Here is a 17,023-nt window from a genome sequence, read left to right as displayed (position 1 = left end):
ATGCTGGAAGAAAGCATTTTGGTGTGCAAATGGGATGGGGAAATACCCCAAGCTGCATCCCTTTATTCCACAGCAGCAACTGCTTGGGGATGAAGGGTTGGAAGGAAGACCAGAAGTGTTCATGTCTTATGGAAGTCCTTAGCAGCTCTTTGGATCTATCTAACATACATAGTCAGTGAATAGACTCTTTAAATTGCATTTTCTTAATTCTGATACAGCATGATTTTCTTAATTCTGGTACAACATAAAGCATTGCAAAAAGATATAATACAAGTCAGCCAAAATTCACCTTGCATACTGGTGAAGACTATTTGATGAACACCAACTCCATCTAAGAGAGGTAGATTTATTCTTTCCTGGATTAAACAGTACAAGCAGGTCCACTATTGGAAAGCTCGTTATCCAAAATCTCAGTTATCTGAACATACCCAAACCTCACTACAAGAATGTCTAATTCAGGTATCTTAGCAGCCAGTTTTGCTGTTTGGCAGAAGCCATTTGGGGTAGAAACCATGGATAGAGAAGTGCTTTTTCTTCAAGAAAAAAAAGTGCCTGTACTCTGCATGACGTTGTTACAGTAAGTGCCACAATTTTAACCAGTATTTTTCTTCTAGAAAAAAGTGCTAGTGCTGCACACCCTTGAGTACCCCCAGGAAAAAAGCACTGGAATGGAAAAAAGCATTGCTTCATCCATGGTTTCTGACCAAAATGTTTGCTGCCAAACAGCAAAACTGGCTGCTCAGACATCTGATTTAAGGATCTAGGGGGCTTAGATCCATAAATTAGATGCACCAAAAAAAAAAAAAGCTAACACTATTCTAGGCTGCATCAACAGAAGTATACTGTCAAAATCAAGGGAAGTAATAGTACCACTCTATTCTGCCTTGGTCAGACCACACCTGGAATACTGTGTCCAATTCTAGGCACCAAAATTTAAGGAAGACGTTGACAAGCTGGAACGTGTGCAGAGAAGGACAACCAAGATGATCAAGGGTCTGGAAACTAAACATTATGAGGAGAACTTGAAGGAGCAGGGTATGTTTAGCCTGGAAAGAGGAGACTGAGAGGAGATATGATAGCCATCTTCAGGAATATCTTAAGGAATAACACATGGAAGAGGGAGCATGCTTGTTTTCTCCTGCTCTGGAGGGTAGGACTCGAACCAATAGCTTCAAGTTAGAAGAAATGAGATTTTGACTAAACATTTGGAAAAGCTTTCCGACAGTAAGAGCTGTTCAGCAGTGGAACAGACTCCCACGAAAGGTGGTGGACTCTCCTTCCTTGGAGGTTTTTAAACAGCAGTTGGATGGTCATCTGTCATGGATGCTTTAGCTGAGATTCCTGCATTGCAGGGGGTTGGACTAGATGACCCTTAGATGCCTTCCAACTCAAATTCTATGATTCTATTAAAAAGTTTGGACATATTAGGGAGCAGGAGTGATTGAACAAACCAAATTTTCTTTTGTTTGGCTTTTGTTAATTGTCTGCAGCAGTTTCAGGCAAAAAACATAGGTTAGAAATGTTTCCATAAGAAAAAATGGAAATCATCAGCTTGTTATGCCAATGCTCACCTGACAAACAATTTGCTGGGAACACATTTTGTTCCGATAGCGGGACCTGCTTGTATTCATTATCTCTCCCCCCCCCCTTTAAATAAAATTTCAGGAACTGATGTATTAGATATAATTATTCTTCATGATTTCAAGATACATCTGCTATGTATTAAGAAATAAAGTATAATACTCCATGCTATGTATTAAGAAATAAAGTATAATACTCCAAGCAAGCACCTAACAACTTTCTAACTAAAAATACCTACTAAAAATTTAAAATCTAATAATTAAAAAGGGACTCAAGTTTGCATCTTTTTTTAAAGTCCCATTTTGTTCAAAAGTATGCTCATCGTTTTATACTGCCAATCTTTAAACAATTACTTTAAACATTCCTTTATACATTTGTTTTAACGCTGTGTGTGAAAAGCAAGTAAAGGCTAGATTAGCAGCATTTTAATCTATAGCCAGGTGCATATAGCAGAACAAGTATTAATATTCACTTTAGGGAGAAACGAAAAGCTCTCCTCTGTATGTAAAAGCCAGATAAATTGGTAACAAACAATTCTTAACCCCACAAAGCTGATTGCACATATCATTATCAAAGACACCTCATTCAAAACATAGTTATTGAGTTTTGTAGAAACAGTGCCCAGAAAAGAAACTTCCTGGTAACCAACATTAGAATTTAGATGCCTTGGTAGTAAGTACTCTTGGTATTCCAACAAATCTCCCAATAAAAAATTCACTTTACTCAACTGTTTCTTCTTCTCTTTCCCCCACCCTCCGGTCTACTATTTGGCAATTTCTTCCATTACAGAATTTAGGTATTAGGAAACCATATGGTAGGACTGGGCGATATCTGGTTTTCAACACTGTGATCTATCATTAGCTAAACACGGCAATATACTGATATATCACAATGTCTGAAATAAGGATGGAGCTATGTAGAGACAATGGCTGGCTTCATGATTTTTCCCACATTGTGATTTTTTCCAGCAGCTGCTATCGTGATTCGCTTCCTCCTGCAGGAGACAGCAGAAAGCTGAGCCAGCAGAGTTAAGAGAGGCTGCAGGAATCAAGAGAAGCAGTGGCGGGTTTTACGGTTTTTCGCACATTGTGATTTTTGTATAGTGCACACGCATGCACACATCATGATTCACAATATATTGCCAGGTCAAAAATTATGAAACCATTATTAAGATATGGACTTCAAACCTGTTTTGCACAATGTTTTGATATATCGCCCAGCCCTATCGTATGGCCTACGAAACTAAAAGCTTTTGACTACAGCAATACTTTAACATTGAACTTCAATATCATATATGCATATATGCATGTTTAATTTAACATGTGACTGAACACCCCGAAACAATGCCAATAAAACCTCAATGACAGGAATGGGTGTGTGTGTGTTTTTTATAAAAACCCAGTCATTCATTATATTAATGCCACCAGATATTCACTTTTAAATTTAAAAGTGAATCTTTCTGGATACAACAGAACGGATTTCTTCAAAAGCATGGCTCTACTTTCTAATCAGGTTTTCTTAAGAATGAATGAGCAAACCAATTCAAAAACATTCAATACCCAAAACAAAGATTTGTGTCACAATACCAGCTAAACGGTATTTCTTATTCCTACAGGTAGCCATAATTATCAAATTGTGTTAAAGTTACACAAAATCTGCATTTTACATGGAAACTTAAAACAGACAGTGCTGCAATGCATTTATAACACACCCTATGCAAGGTGTGTGAATTATCACTATTTTCTTAGTTTCTTTTCATTTCTGGATTTGGGGGTTTGTTTTCTGGCCCCTCGTTCAAACTTGCGGGAAGCCTGTGAGCGAGTCTTTACAAGGCAGGCACTTCTGGTTTTTACAACCTGCTTGCTGTTCCGTTGCTCTTGTTTGCGCCCACGCCTAGGGTGTGTTATAATCTTTTTAAAGTCCTTACGGATGGAATCATACCTATTCTCAGGATCGTCGTCATCATCTTCCTCCTCTTCCATTGGTACAGTCTGCGATTTATTGTCTCCTTCGTCTCCTTGGGAAGGGGGGGGGGTAAAAGGGAATATATTTGGCACAAGCAGAATAAACTTTTGTCACATCAAATGCAATATTGCCAATCACCTGAATAGTGATAATCGTTTCTTACAATTACTAAATGCAACTCATCCTTTTCTAAGGACTGCTATATAAAATTAAGAACAGAATAATAAAAGTAATAATAAACAGAGGAAAAGAAAACTAATACCATTTTTGTAACATTATCCTTTGTAATGATCACTGCAGTTTACATGCACACAAAAATAGCTGCCAATTGTAGATTAACCAGATTCACTGTATGTAATATACTGGTACTCTACAGATTTGGGTCAATTCGCACTCATCCAGAAGAACCAGCCCCTCCAATTACAAGGCACAGCGGTGCAAGAAACAGGAAGAACATAAAGAGGGAGGCATTCTTTCTGAGGGTCCACCATTCTCAGCTTAGCTCCCTGCAGACTTGGCGGTGGGAGGAAGGAAAAGAAACAGTTAGAAGGGTAGGCAAGACCTCCCACTCTCTTACTCTTATAGGTGTGTCTTCTCTTTCTGCCCACCTCATCCCAATGTTTTCATTCTGATCTCCCCATTCACAATCTTTTAAACTAAAATTCATATGCTCTAGGAATAGCAAATATTATTTAAATGTCTATGGTAACTCCAAGTGAATTCAGTGCCCCATGCCAATAGAAATTGAGCTACAACAAGCTACTGAGAAGCAAGGAGGAAGTATCAGCATAGTGCCACCCCTCTCTCGAAAGAAAATAACCAAATGAAGATGAAGAATGCTCAGTCATCACCATGCGCTACAGAATGTTGTCAGTTTGTGAAGAGGAGGGTGAAAGGAAAGCAATTTGTCCTGCTTCTACTGCCTACAGCCCTGAGAGGGGCTGAGAGGAGCTGTAAGTCACCCATTTGAGAGGAAAGGGTGCTTGGCCAGAGCTGTGATTGGGAACGCTTGTTATGGAGTGAAGCGATATTGCAACTTTCTGTGCATGGCTATTCTGTGCCTAAGGTGGAATTAGTTAGTACCCTGAATACTTCCCTCTTCCCTCTTCAAGAAACTGTCAACATACAATGCAAATAGCTGTTCCAATAATGACAAAATGAACTTTCAGTTTTAGAAAAGGGATGGTGCACCATCATCAGAAGCTGCACTGCAGTTAATTAGGACACATTATCCTTCAACATTTAAATCTAACAGTGCTCCTCTCTTCAAGTATTTCAGTTACATAAGGAACTATTATCATCATCATCAACTGAATTTATGTACCGCCCTATACCCGGGGGTCTCACAGAATAAAATCAAGATATAAAATCACAAAATACCTAATAAATCCAGGAGTACCCCCAAGCTATGAACCTGCTCCTTCAGAGGAAGTGTAACCCCATCAAGAGCAGGCAACCTCCCACCCATCTGGTCTAGGGAACCACCCACTAACAGTGCCTCAGTCTTATCTGGATTGAGCTTCAGTCTGTTGGCTCTCATCCAGTACATTACCGAGGCAAGGCACTGGTCCAGCACTTCCACTGCCTCACCTGCAGATGTAAAGGGGAAATAGAGCTGAGTGTCATCAGCATACTGCTGACAACGTACTCCAAACCTCCAGATAACCCCAACCAGTGGTTTCATGTAGATGTTAAACAACATGGGGGATAGGACTGAGCCCTATGGAACTCCACACTGAATGTTCCAAGGGGCTGAAAAGTAACACCCTCTGGGAGCGACTATTCAAGTAGGACTGGAACCACCGCAAAGCGGTGTTACCCACCCCCTTGTTCAGAGAGTTGCTCCAGAAGGATACCATGGTTGATGGTATCGAAAAGGGGCCTGTTTCCCTTGTCTCTCTCTAGACAGAGGTCATCATACAGGGCAACCAAGGCAGTTTCTGTGCCAAAACCAGGCCTAAACCCCACTTGAAATGGATCCAGAAAATCAGTTTCTTCCAAAAGCACCTGGATCTGCTCTGTGACTACTCGCTCCAGGACCTTGCCCAGAAAAGGGAGATTAGCAACTGGCCGGTAGTTAGTTAGGTTTTCCGAATCCAGGGAAGGTTTCTTAATGAGTGGTTTTGCCACTGCCTCCTCCAAACAGGCAGGGACCACCCCTTCTCGTAAAGAGGCACTGATCACCTCCCTGGCCCAGGCAGCTGTCCCCTCCCTGCTGAATTTTATCAGCCAAAAGGGGCAAGGGTCTAGAGCGCAAGTGGTTGCCCTGACTGATCCAAGCACCTTGTCCAGTCCTCGAGCCTTACTGAGACTCATCCAACACAACAGAACTAGACTGGTCCTGTTAGCTAGGGATGGTGGGAGTTGTAGTCCCCAAACATCTAGAGGGCCAAGCTTGCCTATGCCTGGACTAGACAGTGCTCGGAAAACCCCATGAGATCCATCTGCTACAACAACAGTCAAGGTCTTGGTGGATACAAGCAATTTTATCCTCAAAATGCTTTGCAAACAAATCACAGCAAGCTACAGTTGGTTCTATCACCTCCTTTGGGCCAGCCTGTAAAGGGCCCTGTACAACCCAAAAAAGCTCTGCCAGATGACATGATGAGGATGCAATGGAGGCAGCAAAGGATGCCTTCTTCGCTGTCTTCACTGCCACTAGGTAGACTTGATAATGAGCCCTTATCAGTGTTCGGTTGCATTCATTCAGATCTTTCCTCCACTTGCATTCAAGCTGTCTCCCAGCTTTTTTCCTCGCTCTAAGCTCTGGTGTATACTCCTAAAGGCTGATCAAACTCTAAACAAACCACACTGGGCTATACCACATCTGCTTTCTAGCCCTGATAAATTCAATCACCCAGGAATCAATTACCCAGAAACTACCAGGAATGTTTATAAATCTGAACAGCATCATATATGTGCTCATCTTTCATACTACAGCAAAATTCAGCTTAACTGTGACTATCTTCTTGAGTATTTGAAAATTATAAACTGTGGACAACAGGATGGTATGAGAAAACTTTAGTTTACTCAGTTTTAGAGAGAATAAAGGGAGGGGGGATCCAAAGGGGATACTCATGGTATATCCAATCAATGAACTGGTGAACATTCAGATCTCAGCTATCACAGTTCTTTACGCTCCTCTGTGAGACCTTCTGAGGTGACATTCAATATAGTAAATGCAACTGGACTCACAGCACAACCAGACACAAGCCTAGTCAGAAGTCAGTCCCATTTTCTTCCATTCAGTTTATTCCTAAATGTGTATAGGATTGAAACCTTGGTATTCACCTTAACCCAGAGACAGGAAACCTGTAGTTTCCAGTGTTGTTGTACTCTAGCTCCTATCTGCCCCATGTAGTATGGCCAATGGCCAGGAATGATGTGATCTGGAGATAACAATAAGGCAAGAGCCACAGGTTCCCCATCTGTAACCTACTTGGTCCTGGTTCCTACTGTATATACTTAAAACTGATGGACTGAATTTCACAACTGAAGTTATAATGGAAGTGCATGTTGAATTATTATTGTTACACCATGAACCTAGGGATGCAATTCTAGGTGACTTTAGCAGTAAAACAAATTCACAACTCCATAGGTCAAGTACTTCTTTACATTGCACATAATTAACCTTTGGAATTCACCTCCACAAGATGTCTGGATATCTCTACCTTAGAAGACCACAGGAGAGAATTAGACAAATTCATGGAGGAGAAGGCTACCAATGGATATCAGTTTCTGGGGAACAGCAGGAGAGGGCTCTTACGCATGTCCTGTTTGTCAGCTCCCCAGGACTTGGGCACTATAGGAAACAGGACAGTGCTATAGAAATCAATTTGAGTGCTATAGAAATCATCAACATTTCAGCATTTTTTGAACATCATTAAAAAACCAAAATGGGGTTTTGATACATGATTAAGTATCAACTAAAAAAATGGAAATTCACATCTTAAACTGCAAAACCCATACACACACCATACTAGTAAGGATTTCCAACTACATTCAAACTTTAAGGAACTTGTTTTGTTTTATCAGAGAAGTGCTAGAATTTCTAAATTATGCTAAAAGGCTGCAAACACTTTTTTGTATTAATAACAAAAAAAATAGATTTAAAACTTTTGCACACCTGAAGACTGACAAAATCCAATTGTTGCTGGTGCCAATAAACTTTCTGTCACGGGCTTAATTTTCTGTTCATCACTGCTTGCCTCGCCTGCTGAATTCAGGTCCTCGTTTTCAGCTTCATTGGATGATGATGGTGATGTGGTAGAGGAATTGAGGGTTTCATTCTTTGCCTTTTTAACATTAATATTCCCTCTCTCTTTACGATTACTCTTGGAATTTCCCTTAGTGACTGCCCCTCTTTTTTTTTCCTTTTTCTCCTCATACAAGTCTTCCTCAGAAGAGGAAAGCAAGTCACCTCTAACTTGTTTGGAATTTCTTCTTTTGGGGCTTACTTTTTTCTTTTCTTTAGCATTGTTTCTTTTTACATTTAAATTATCTTCTGAAGTATCACAGACCTGTTCATTTTTGGGAGACTTTGCAGTGTCTGAAGCATTACCCTGCAACTTCTTAGAAACCCTTTCTCTTGAGTTCTTTTTATTTTCAGCAGTACTTTGTTTCTTGCCTTTACTTCCAGAAGAAGAACTCTCTTTTTCAGGAGAAAACTTCTCCATTTCAGAAGAGGAATCACCTTGTCCCTTTGTAGAACTTTTTCTCCGATTTCCACTTTCCTTTCCTTCTGTGCCTTTTTTAGCTTTATTTCTAGCATCATCTGATGATTCACCAGTTTGTTCCGGCTTTAGTGACAGTCCTATATCATCAGAAGAAACATCACGTCCTTCCTTTGCCAGTGGTTCGCTTATCTTGCCTGAAATGCTACTCTCTTTTTCTGGAGACATATTCGGTTTACCTTTGGAGGCTCTCCCTTTGAAATCCCTTGTTCGTCTCCCCTTAAAACCTAGCTCTTTACAAGGTGCATCTTCCAAAGAATTGTCTAGCTTTTCTTTTCCTGGAGCAGAGACTTCAACATCATCAATTTCATTGCACACTTCACCCTTCTGCTTGGAATTTCTTTTTCCTTCTTTAATTTGTTCCTCTTCTGAAGAATCATTATCTTTCTTTGGTTCTTTTTTTGCAGATTTTCTTGCAGACTCTGTTTTACTAAAATTCTCTCTCTCCAACTCAGAATCATTATTGGAAGAATCTGAACAGTTCTGGCGTTGTTTTTTCGCAGCTGCAATCAAATCCTGCTTTGCTTTTTCCTCTTTAGCATCGGAATCTGATCCAGAACTGGAACTTTTTCTTTTACGCTTTCCATTGTCCATCTTCACTGGCCGCCTCTTTAAAGCATTTAACACATCCTTGGGTGTTTCACTGTTGCTGTCAGTATCTGAAGTACTGTGGCTGCTTGTGGTTGCTGCTTGCAGGACTGCAGGCACCTCATCAGAATCAGAGCTTTGGTCCATTGTGTCTGGTTTGTTTGTCTCAGAAAATGTGTTAGATTGAGGACTGTGAACTGTAGTAACAGGAGAGTCTGGTTTATCTTTTTTCCTTTTAGATGGTGTGGATTTTCTCCTTTGTTTTTCACTGTATGCATCATTGCTGTCCTCTTCTGAATTACATAGTAAGGTGTTTATGTCTGTTGGGCGTCTCAGAGGTGTAGTTTTAACACGTGGAGACCTTCTGAGATCATGATCTTCTACCAAAGGAGTAATTTTACTTTCAGGTGGACATTCAGTGCCATGATTTTCTTTCCCGTCTTCGAGCTCATCTCCCTTTTCTGGCTTTCCATCTGGATCTTCAGCTTTTACAGAAGAACTAGAGAGGGAAACTGGAGTCAGTTTCACAACCAATGTTTTTGTTACTTTTGTTGTTGGTATCAATTTCATTCCTTTCCTGCTGTCTTTAGATCTTATATCTGCATTTACTGCCCCTTGCTCTGTTGCTCTACTTCCACTGCCCTGTTCACCGGCAGCTTTTTGTGCTTCCATACAAGATTCAAAAATATCTTCAGGAACTGATGAGGGAATTGATACAATATCCATATCTGTTGCCTCAGCTCTATTGGGTTCATACTGAAGATCAATTTTCACAGCTTTTTTATCTTTGCAGTTGGGTTTTTTGTTTACTGATTGATCAGTTATTGGTACATTTGGATCTGTATGTTCACTGACTTCTAACCCAACTTTATGCTCTTTTATTTCTTTACCTTCCGTTTTCTTCTCTTCACCGGTATCCAAATTAATTGCAGTTTCACTATCCTTGGTGTTTTTTTGCTTGGTTTTAGAATCTAGAGACCGAATCTCAAAATTCAGATCTTCGTCCAATGCCATATGAGCCTTTTTTATGTCACTCAACACAGATTTAAAAGCCTTCAGCTGACGTAATTGCACTGTCGGGTTTATTTCAGAATTTTCAATTGTCTGCTTCAAAAAATTAACAAAACTAGCATTCATATTTGTTGTCGTTTCAACTAGTTTTTTAGTTTTTTTAAGCAGGACTTTTGGCACCATCAGTGCTTTGTAGGAATAGGTGAGAGCACCAGAATGTGGATGGTTTTGTTTCTTTTCTTCTCCATTACAACTTGAACTATGTTTCTTCGAAGAATATTTAAGTGTATTATCATATATTTTACTTTTGTCATTGTCAACTCTGATTCTCTTTTTATTTTGCTGTAATAATTGTTCTAAATTTTCAAACACACTATCACAGGCAGTAACCAAGTCCAGCAAAGGTTCTGGTTGGCAGATATAGCAATGCCATTGACTGTTTTCATCCAGTATGGTTGATAGTTCTTTTCGTCCTAAGTTTCGTAATATACATTTTTTGCAGAAGGCGTTATGGCAAAAGTCACAGCAAATTAAGTTTCCACCTTCAGCACACCATCTGAAATTAATAAAGTTTGAATATATTTTTTAAAAAATATGTTGGCATAAATTAGGAAAACTCTGTTACATAAGTATCTAAAGTCAGTTATTGATCATCAAAAATATTTCTCAGAAGTGCAAATAGCTATGCTGGTATCAGAAAGATACAAGTATCCAGAGAAAACAAGAGAAATTTAGTGCTATTTTCACAAATACTGCTTTCAGGCAGAGCTAGTGACACATTTGCCTCAACACACATAATGTCCTGCACCGCTAAATCCACATCCTTCCCCCCCCCCTCAATTTTATTGCACCTGTGTTGTACATGCACAGTGGCAAGACAGCATGCAAGTTAAATAAGAAAAATCATAGATCATAGAATCAGAGTTGGAAGGGACCACGAGGATCATCCAGTCCAACCCCCTGCAGTGCAGGAATCTTTCATCCAAAGGGGGCTCAAAGTACACAGGAGCATGGAGAACTTGAATATAATTTTTTACTCCATACTAACTTTCCATTTCTTTCTGCACTTTAGAATTCAGCTATCCCCCACAGTCTAGGTGCCATCCAGTTGCCTTAGATTATAACTCCCATTCACCCAAGACAGCACAATCACTGGCTGGGGCTGATGGGAGTTCTAGTCCAAAACACACAGAGGGGAGGTACTTGGTTGGGAAAAGCTGACTTAACCAATTGGCTGGAATATACTTGTACTAGCAAGAAAAAAATGATATACAAAATGTTATATCATAACCACAGAAATGTTTTAATCAACTTTATACAATGCTATATACGATGTTACTTTAACATAACATTCCTAATTTAGGTCAGAAGCCAAAAGAGCACTTGAGACTTGGGCTTTTGACATTTTTCTTTCAACAAAGAAGCCCCAGTATAACTACTCTGATATTTCATTCAGTTTCAAAACAGCTTGCTATGAGTTATGAGGGCAAAGTGCTGTTGAAGAAACTAAAGTCCAGAAATCACTTGCAGTGCAAGTAACAAGCTGCATGGTTCTTTATATCCGGACTATAAATACTGACAAGCACTTCAAGAAATGTACTCGCTAATACTGATCAATGTAGGCTCAAATATGCCCCTGTTCACTCTATAAAATTTTAGGATATTGAGGAATCTTTATACACCTACCTACACTGTTCATCAATTCCATCTGCATCACGGCTGATGTCATCACTCATATAATATTTGAAGCAAGTCTATGGAGAAAATAAATTTCTTCTTTCAGAAACCTTAACAATTTTGCAGACTATGTAATAATATACACTAAACATTATTATTGACCTCATACTGCTGTTAAAGTGAATAAACTTTGCACAATAGAAAGAAACTTCTTCATACTCAAGGCACTGCCAGGCAAAACTTATTCTTGATGTGCAGATTAAGGATACTGATTACTGTATTTCATGTAATTGTACTGGGGGGGGCGTGTTATTCTGTCATTTGCCTTTTTTAAGGACCAAGCCTGAACGTTCTGAAATATTGGCTGATTTTTTTTTCCCCTAGGGCTACATTTAATTGCTCTCCTTCTCCTCAACTGGATGGCTGGGTTTTACAAAGAGCTCCACCACTACAGGGAAGGAGCAATGTAAACATTAATACATGTCCTTTTTGTAGAGAGGTGCAACATAGATTTACTTTCATCCTACTAAAACACCAAGGAATAACTTTTGAATGGCATCTGGGCAACTTACTGGCTGACATGAACAAAATAATAATAGAAACACTTGCTAAATTTCTCTTTTCTGCTTCAAAGTTCTATAAAGTTATTAATTTTATTGTATCTTGGTTTGCTTTTATACTTAGTTTATATATATATATAGTTTATGTATTTTAACTCTTTGTATGTTACAAATTGTATGATTTTAGTGTTTTCATTTGTCTGTAAACGTATTATAAAATTTGTTCCTGCTTACCCATGGAGCGTCAAAGCATGGTTTATTGTTAAATGAATGCAAAAATAGCCTCCCCCCCATAATTAAGCCATCTCTCTAAAGTACTATAGAACATGGAAAAGTAGAGGGCTGGCTTTTCTGCGGGGCTATCAAAATATCTAACACTTCATTTATACCCTGCCTTCTGATTTTAAAAATATCTGAAGTGACTAAAAATGAAATCCACAATAGAACAATGTGACAATGGATTGGAGAGTGGGACACAGAGACAGGACCTGCATATCACAAGTATCTGGTGGAAGCAAGAAATGAGACATATATATATGTCCTATGCACAGAGATGCATTCCTTTTTTCTTTCACTAATGCATCCAGATTGTGTCCAGATGTCATGCTAAAACATAGTTTAGCATGACAAGAATGAGCCATAGCAAGCCCCTGACATAACCGCAAGGGGGAATTCAGAACCGCTCACTTCTGGTTAAGCAAAAACCTTGCTAGGTCATCTGGATCCTAAACTGTGGTTACTGTTACGAGTAATTTGAATCAAACCATAGGTGATGAAACTGGCTTTTACAAAATATTTACAAAGTTTGTCAAACCATATAACATAGCAGACTGAGATTAAGCAAAATGTAAGCTTCTGAATACCTCCTTGCAGTGAAGTGGGAGGGGCAGGCGCACATGTCCAAGGCTCATTGCAGTTCATCCTCATCATACTAACCAATGCATCTTCCCCAGAGAAATCTGCCTCAGTGAAGGATAGGATACCAATATTTTGAATGGGAAAGATACATAAGCTGCCCTCCTTGGACCCAGTGTCACCAAGTGCAGTAACTTAAAACTTATCACTGAAATAAAAGACTGTCGTTCCCTTATGTGAGAGAAAGTAAATGGATGTATCTATCTACATACACTGTGGGAATGGAACCACCTGTCATCTGCCTCAATGAACCCTGTCTCTTGTAGGTAGCAGGTTTTGTTCTAAGCCTGAATGAAAAAATTGAATTCTATATACACATAAGAGGGTATACACACGCATCCAACATTTACATACCTTACATATAAGTACTTTTAATGTGGGATGTCTATAGATTGAATCCTTTTGAAAATGATTCACCTGCTGACCACAAGCTGTACAGCTCACAATACCATGTAGCCCTTCCTCTACAAAAAAAAGTCAGAAGGACCATATCAATTTTTCTTCTACAAAAACCTCCTTTTTCCAACATAACAGCTTGCATGTCATTGTTAGAAGGACTCTGAGTGTCACTACTTCTGCAATATCACCAATTGCAGAGATATCTTTAAAAGGCTAAAGAAAACTGTTGTAACCAGCTAAGAATTATTTTCTTCCCCCTGAAGCATTGGATTCACACATAAATATTAAATTAGCTTCTTATGGAATGGCGCAACCTAAATAATCAGTAAAAAATCTTAAAGATTGACTTCACAGATTGCAATCCTGCATTCAGTTTTGCTAGAGATTTAACAACTGCATTGGGAATTTGATTGTTCAACAGGGTGCAGAATTGCAGTCTATGTTGTGAGCATAAAAATAATATTTAATTCACCCAAGAGCACAAATTTATGAAAGCTTTTAGCATTATTCACATTTCAAATGAGGAAAGACTAAAGAAGAAAACAGAGGGGGAAATGTTGTATTAAAATTATTTTTAAAAACTAAATAAAAACACCTAAAGAAAAATATTGCCCCATAACAATTGCTGTAACCTGCTAAGCTGACTCCTTTCCATCCGACACACAATAACATACCCTTCATCCCACCTCCCATTTATCTTCTTTCTGCTTCACTATCTCCCTAATCATCTGACTGATATTAGGATTTTCTGTAATTCACAAAAGGGGCTCCTCTTTTCCGATTGCTGCTTTTCAAAAACTAATTTTAGTTATAATTCTTCTGCAATCCTATTATGATGGAATATTAATAACATATTACTATATTATTCTTAAAGATACTGAAAAATCTTTTAAGTATTGATTGCAGCTTTAAAATAACCCACTACGTTGCAATCATCAGTTTTGGCATCCAAAAATAAAGTTGCACATTACAGGAGGCAAATTATGCAAAGAACTCCTCATCTAAATGTGTCCCACACTATGTTCTTCTCTCACTATAATAATTTACTAATTATGAAATAAATTACTAATGTAATGCTGAGCTAATGCAAGAGCCCCCAAACCTGGTGGGGCTATCAATGGTCCCTTGATCTTTCTTCCCATCAACAACTCAGCCTTACTCCTTGCTCCCAAATTCCTTTAATGGCACAGCTGCCCTTGCACTTATGGTGAAACTCTTCTAGAATTCATTGATGCCTAGGAACACAAGAATTGCTGCACTAGGTCAGACCAAGGGTCCTATCTCATTATCAAGCAGTCTGTTTACTACAGTGGTCAATCCAGTGTCTCTAGAAAGCTCACAAGCATCAAGAGTGCAGAGGTAATTCAGACTTTTTAATAATGATAATAGAATGATTTAAATGCATCATTGAACTTAATTCAAGTGCATTTACCTCCACGCTTCTTTTGAGCTTCAGGTTTCGTTCTAGCAGTATTTCTGTTCCTAAATTCAGGTCCTTTAAAGTCATCTTTGTCTTCATTACGTACTGGCTCTGGCTGTACAACAATTGTACCTAAGATGACAATTTAAAAATTACACCAAATTATTAAATGCAGAATTGTAATATAAAAGTCTAGCAGGGTTTTCCTGTACTCTTACTGAAAGGATGACCAACTCATCTAACACAAAAGGCATCAAAGTTATACAGTACATGTGGCTCATAGTGCTGGGCATACAAATATGGAGATTAACATACTATATACAAAGCCTAAAAGAGAAATTGCATTCATTCATGTTCCATATCTATCACACAGAACTTTAGCATAGTTCTGGCAAGACCATCAGAGGACCAGGAAAAAAATAGTTATGGGTTATATTAAGCCTCAGGCCACTAGCCATCTATCCCTACTCTTTTAAACAGGTGGCGATGCTTCTATTAGTCCTCATTCCTTTCACCCCATATCTTATGCTGAAAGTAGACTAAATTGCCATGTTCCCCTTACCCTCACTCCCATGAAATGGCCAGGAACATTAATAGCTGTCATTATATTAGACCATTTGAAATTAAGGTTGCAACTATTTGTCATACGTGCACTGCAGAAACCAATCACAGCAACTACATGTGGTCTTCCCTCTCTCAAAATACATTCAGTAATACAAAGCATGGACTACGACCTTTCTAGGCTGTTTTACCGGCTGCCACTCAAGACAATGGGAAAAATCAAAACAGAATGGCATGTGTTTTACCAGAGGATGTTAATGGTGGTGATACATGACTCTCTACTGAGGATAGAGACAGAAAGCAACAAGATGTCCTGGGAGGTGTGCTGTTTTTCAGATGCAAAGATTCACAAAGTTGCCAGGTCTTATAAAGTCCACTGACCACAGCCCCTTCCTTATGATTCATGCAAGTACAAACAATTCTGTCAGTCACAGCTTTCAATGTATAGCAAAGGACTCTGGCTGGGAAATTGAAGGGCCTTGGGGCACAGGTGTTTTTTTCATCATTTCTTCCTGTTGAAGGTCATAGCCCAGGGAGAGGAAAATACTGAGGTAGACCACTGACTGTGCTGGTGGTGTCATCAGGAAAGCTTAGGCATAGGCATCTTAAGACCATGTTCTCCATTTCCTTGAAGAAGGACTTCTGGCAAGAGAGGAGTTGCACCTCAAAGTAGTTGGAAATGTGTTGGCTGACAGTCTCAAAAACCTGACTAACAGAACTTTAAATTAAATCCTGAAGGGGAGGGAGACAATATTAGAGATGACTAGGGAACAAATGGTACTGGGGATAATAGCTTCATTGATGCATAGGAAACTGAGGCAGTGCTACAGAAACCTGCTAAAGGGTAGAAAACTACAAGAAGGAAGCAGGTGGAGGAATTAACTCATGGTTTAAGTTATCTCTATACCAATGCACAGAGTATGGGAAACAGGCAAGAAAAATTTGAGCTCTTTATGCAGGATGTCAAATATGACCTAATAGGCATTACTGAAACTTGGTGGGATGAGACTCATGACTGGAATGTAGAAACTGAGGGGTATAACCAATTCAAAAGGAACAGACTAAACCAGGGGTTGTCAACCTGGCCCTTAGTGCCCACAAGTGGGCATTTCAGGATTCTAGGTGGGTGGTAGGGGGTTCTACGGCACAAGCTGAATCCTTCTTCCCTAGAGCACTGGTGGGCGGTAAGGAAATTTTACCATCAAGAAAGATGCATTAGTGGGCGCTGGGAATAAAAAAGTTGACTACCCCCAAACTAAACAAAAAGAGAGGAGAAGCAATATATGTAAAAGATTATCTCTTCACAAGTATATACAATTACCTGGAGCATGGAAGGCAGATTGATATATGGGTAAAAAATGTACAAGAGTGAAACAAGAGTGACCTATTTGCCTTCCTACAGCAGATTGCAAAACATTCAAAAAAGTGAGATAAACGGTAGAAAGAATGGGAGACTTCTCCTGCCCTGGGGCGGGGTGGGTAGGACTCAAGCCCAACAGCTTCAAGTTATAAGAAAGGAGATTCTGAGTAAACATCCTGGGGAGAACTTTCTGATAGTAAGATCTGTTCAACAATGGAGTGGATTCCCTGTGAATCATAGAATTGTCAAGTTA

General features: G+C 39.2%; 1 protein-coding gene across 6 annotated transcripts in view; it reads right to left on the bottom strand.

Annotated features, from left to right (window-relative positions):
- The window catches only part of ATRX (ATRX chromatin remodeler), a 93,357-nt gene that overhangs the window by 52,301 nt on the left and 24,033 nt on the right, over nt 1–17,023 (bottom strand). For 3 of the 6 annotated variants that reach the window (XM_079961189.1, XM_079961184.1, XM_079961185.1), the window contains exons 6-10: nt 14,862–14,981; nt 13,385–13,494; nt 11,565–11,632; nt 7,673–10,434; nt 3,523–3,598 (exon numbers count right to left, since the gene is read on the bottom strand). In XM_079961189.1, coding sequence (XP_079817315.1) covers nt 3,523–3,598; nt 7,673–10,434; nt 11,565–11,632; nt 13,385–13,494; nt 14,862–14,981 — 3,136 coding nt within the window. The remainder of the gene's footprint in view (nt 1–3,522; nt 3,599–7,672; nt 10,435–11,564; nt 11,633–13,384; nt 13,495–14,861; nt 14,982–17,023) is intronic. The other 3 variants (XM_079961186.1, XM_079961187.1, XM_079961188.1) reach the window with 3 other exon arrangements.

This window comes from Podarcis cretensis (assembly GCF_951804945.1).
Source record: "Podarcis cretensis genome assembly, chromosome: Z".
Lineage (NCBI taxonomy): Eukaryota > Metazoa > Chordata > Lepidosauria > Squamata > Lacertidae > Podarcis > Podarcis cretensis.
Note: the sequence above shows the minus strand (reverse complement) of the source record. Positions and strands in the feature narration are given on the sequence as shown.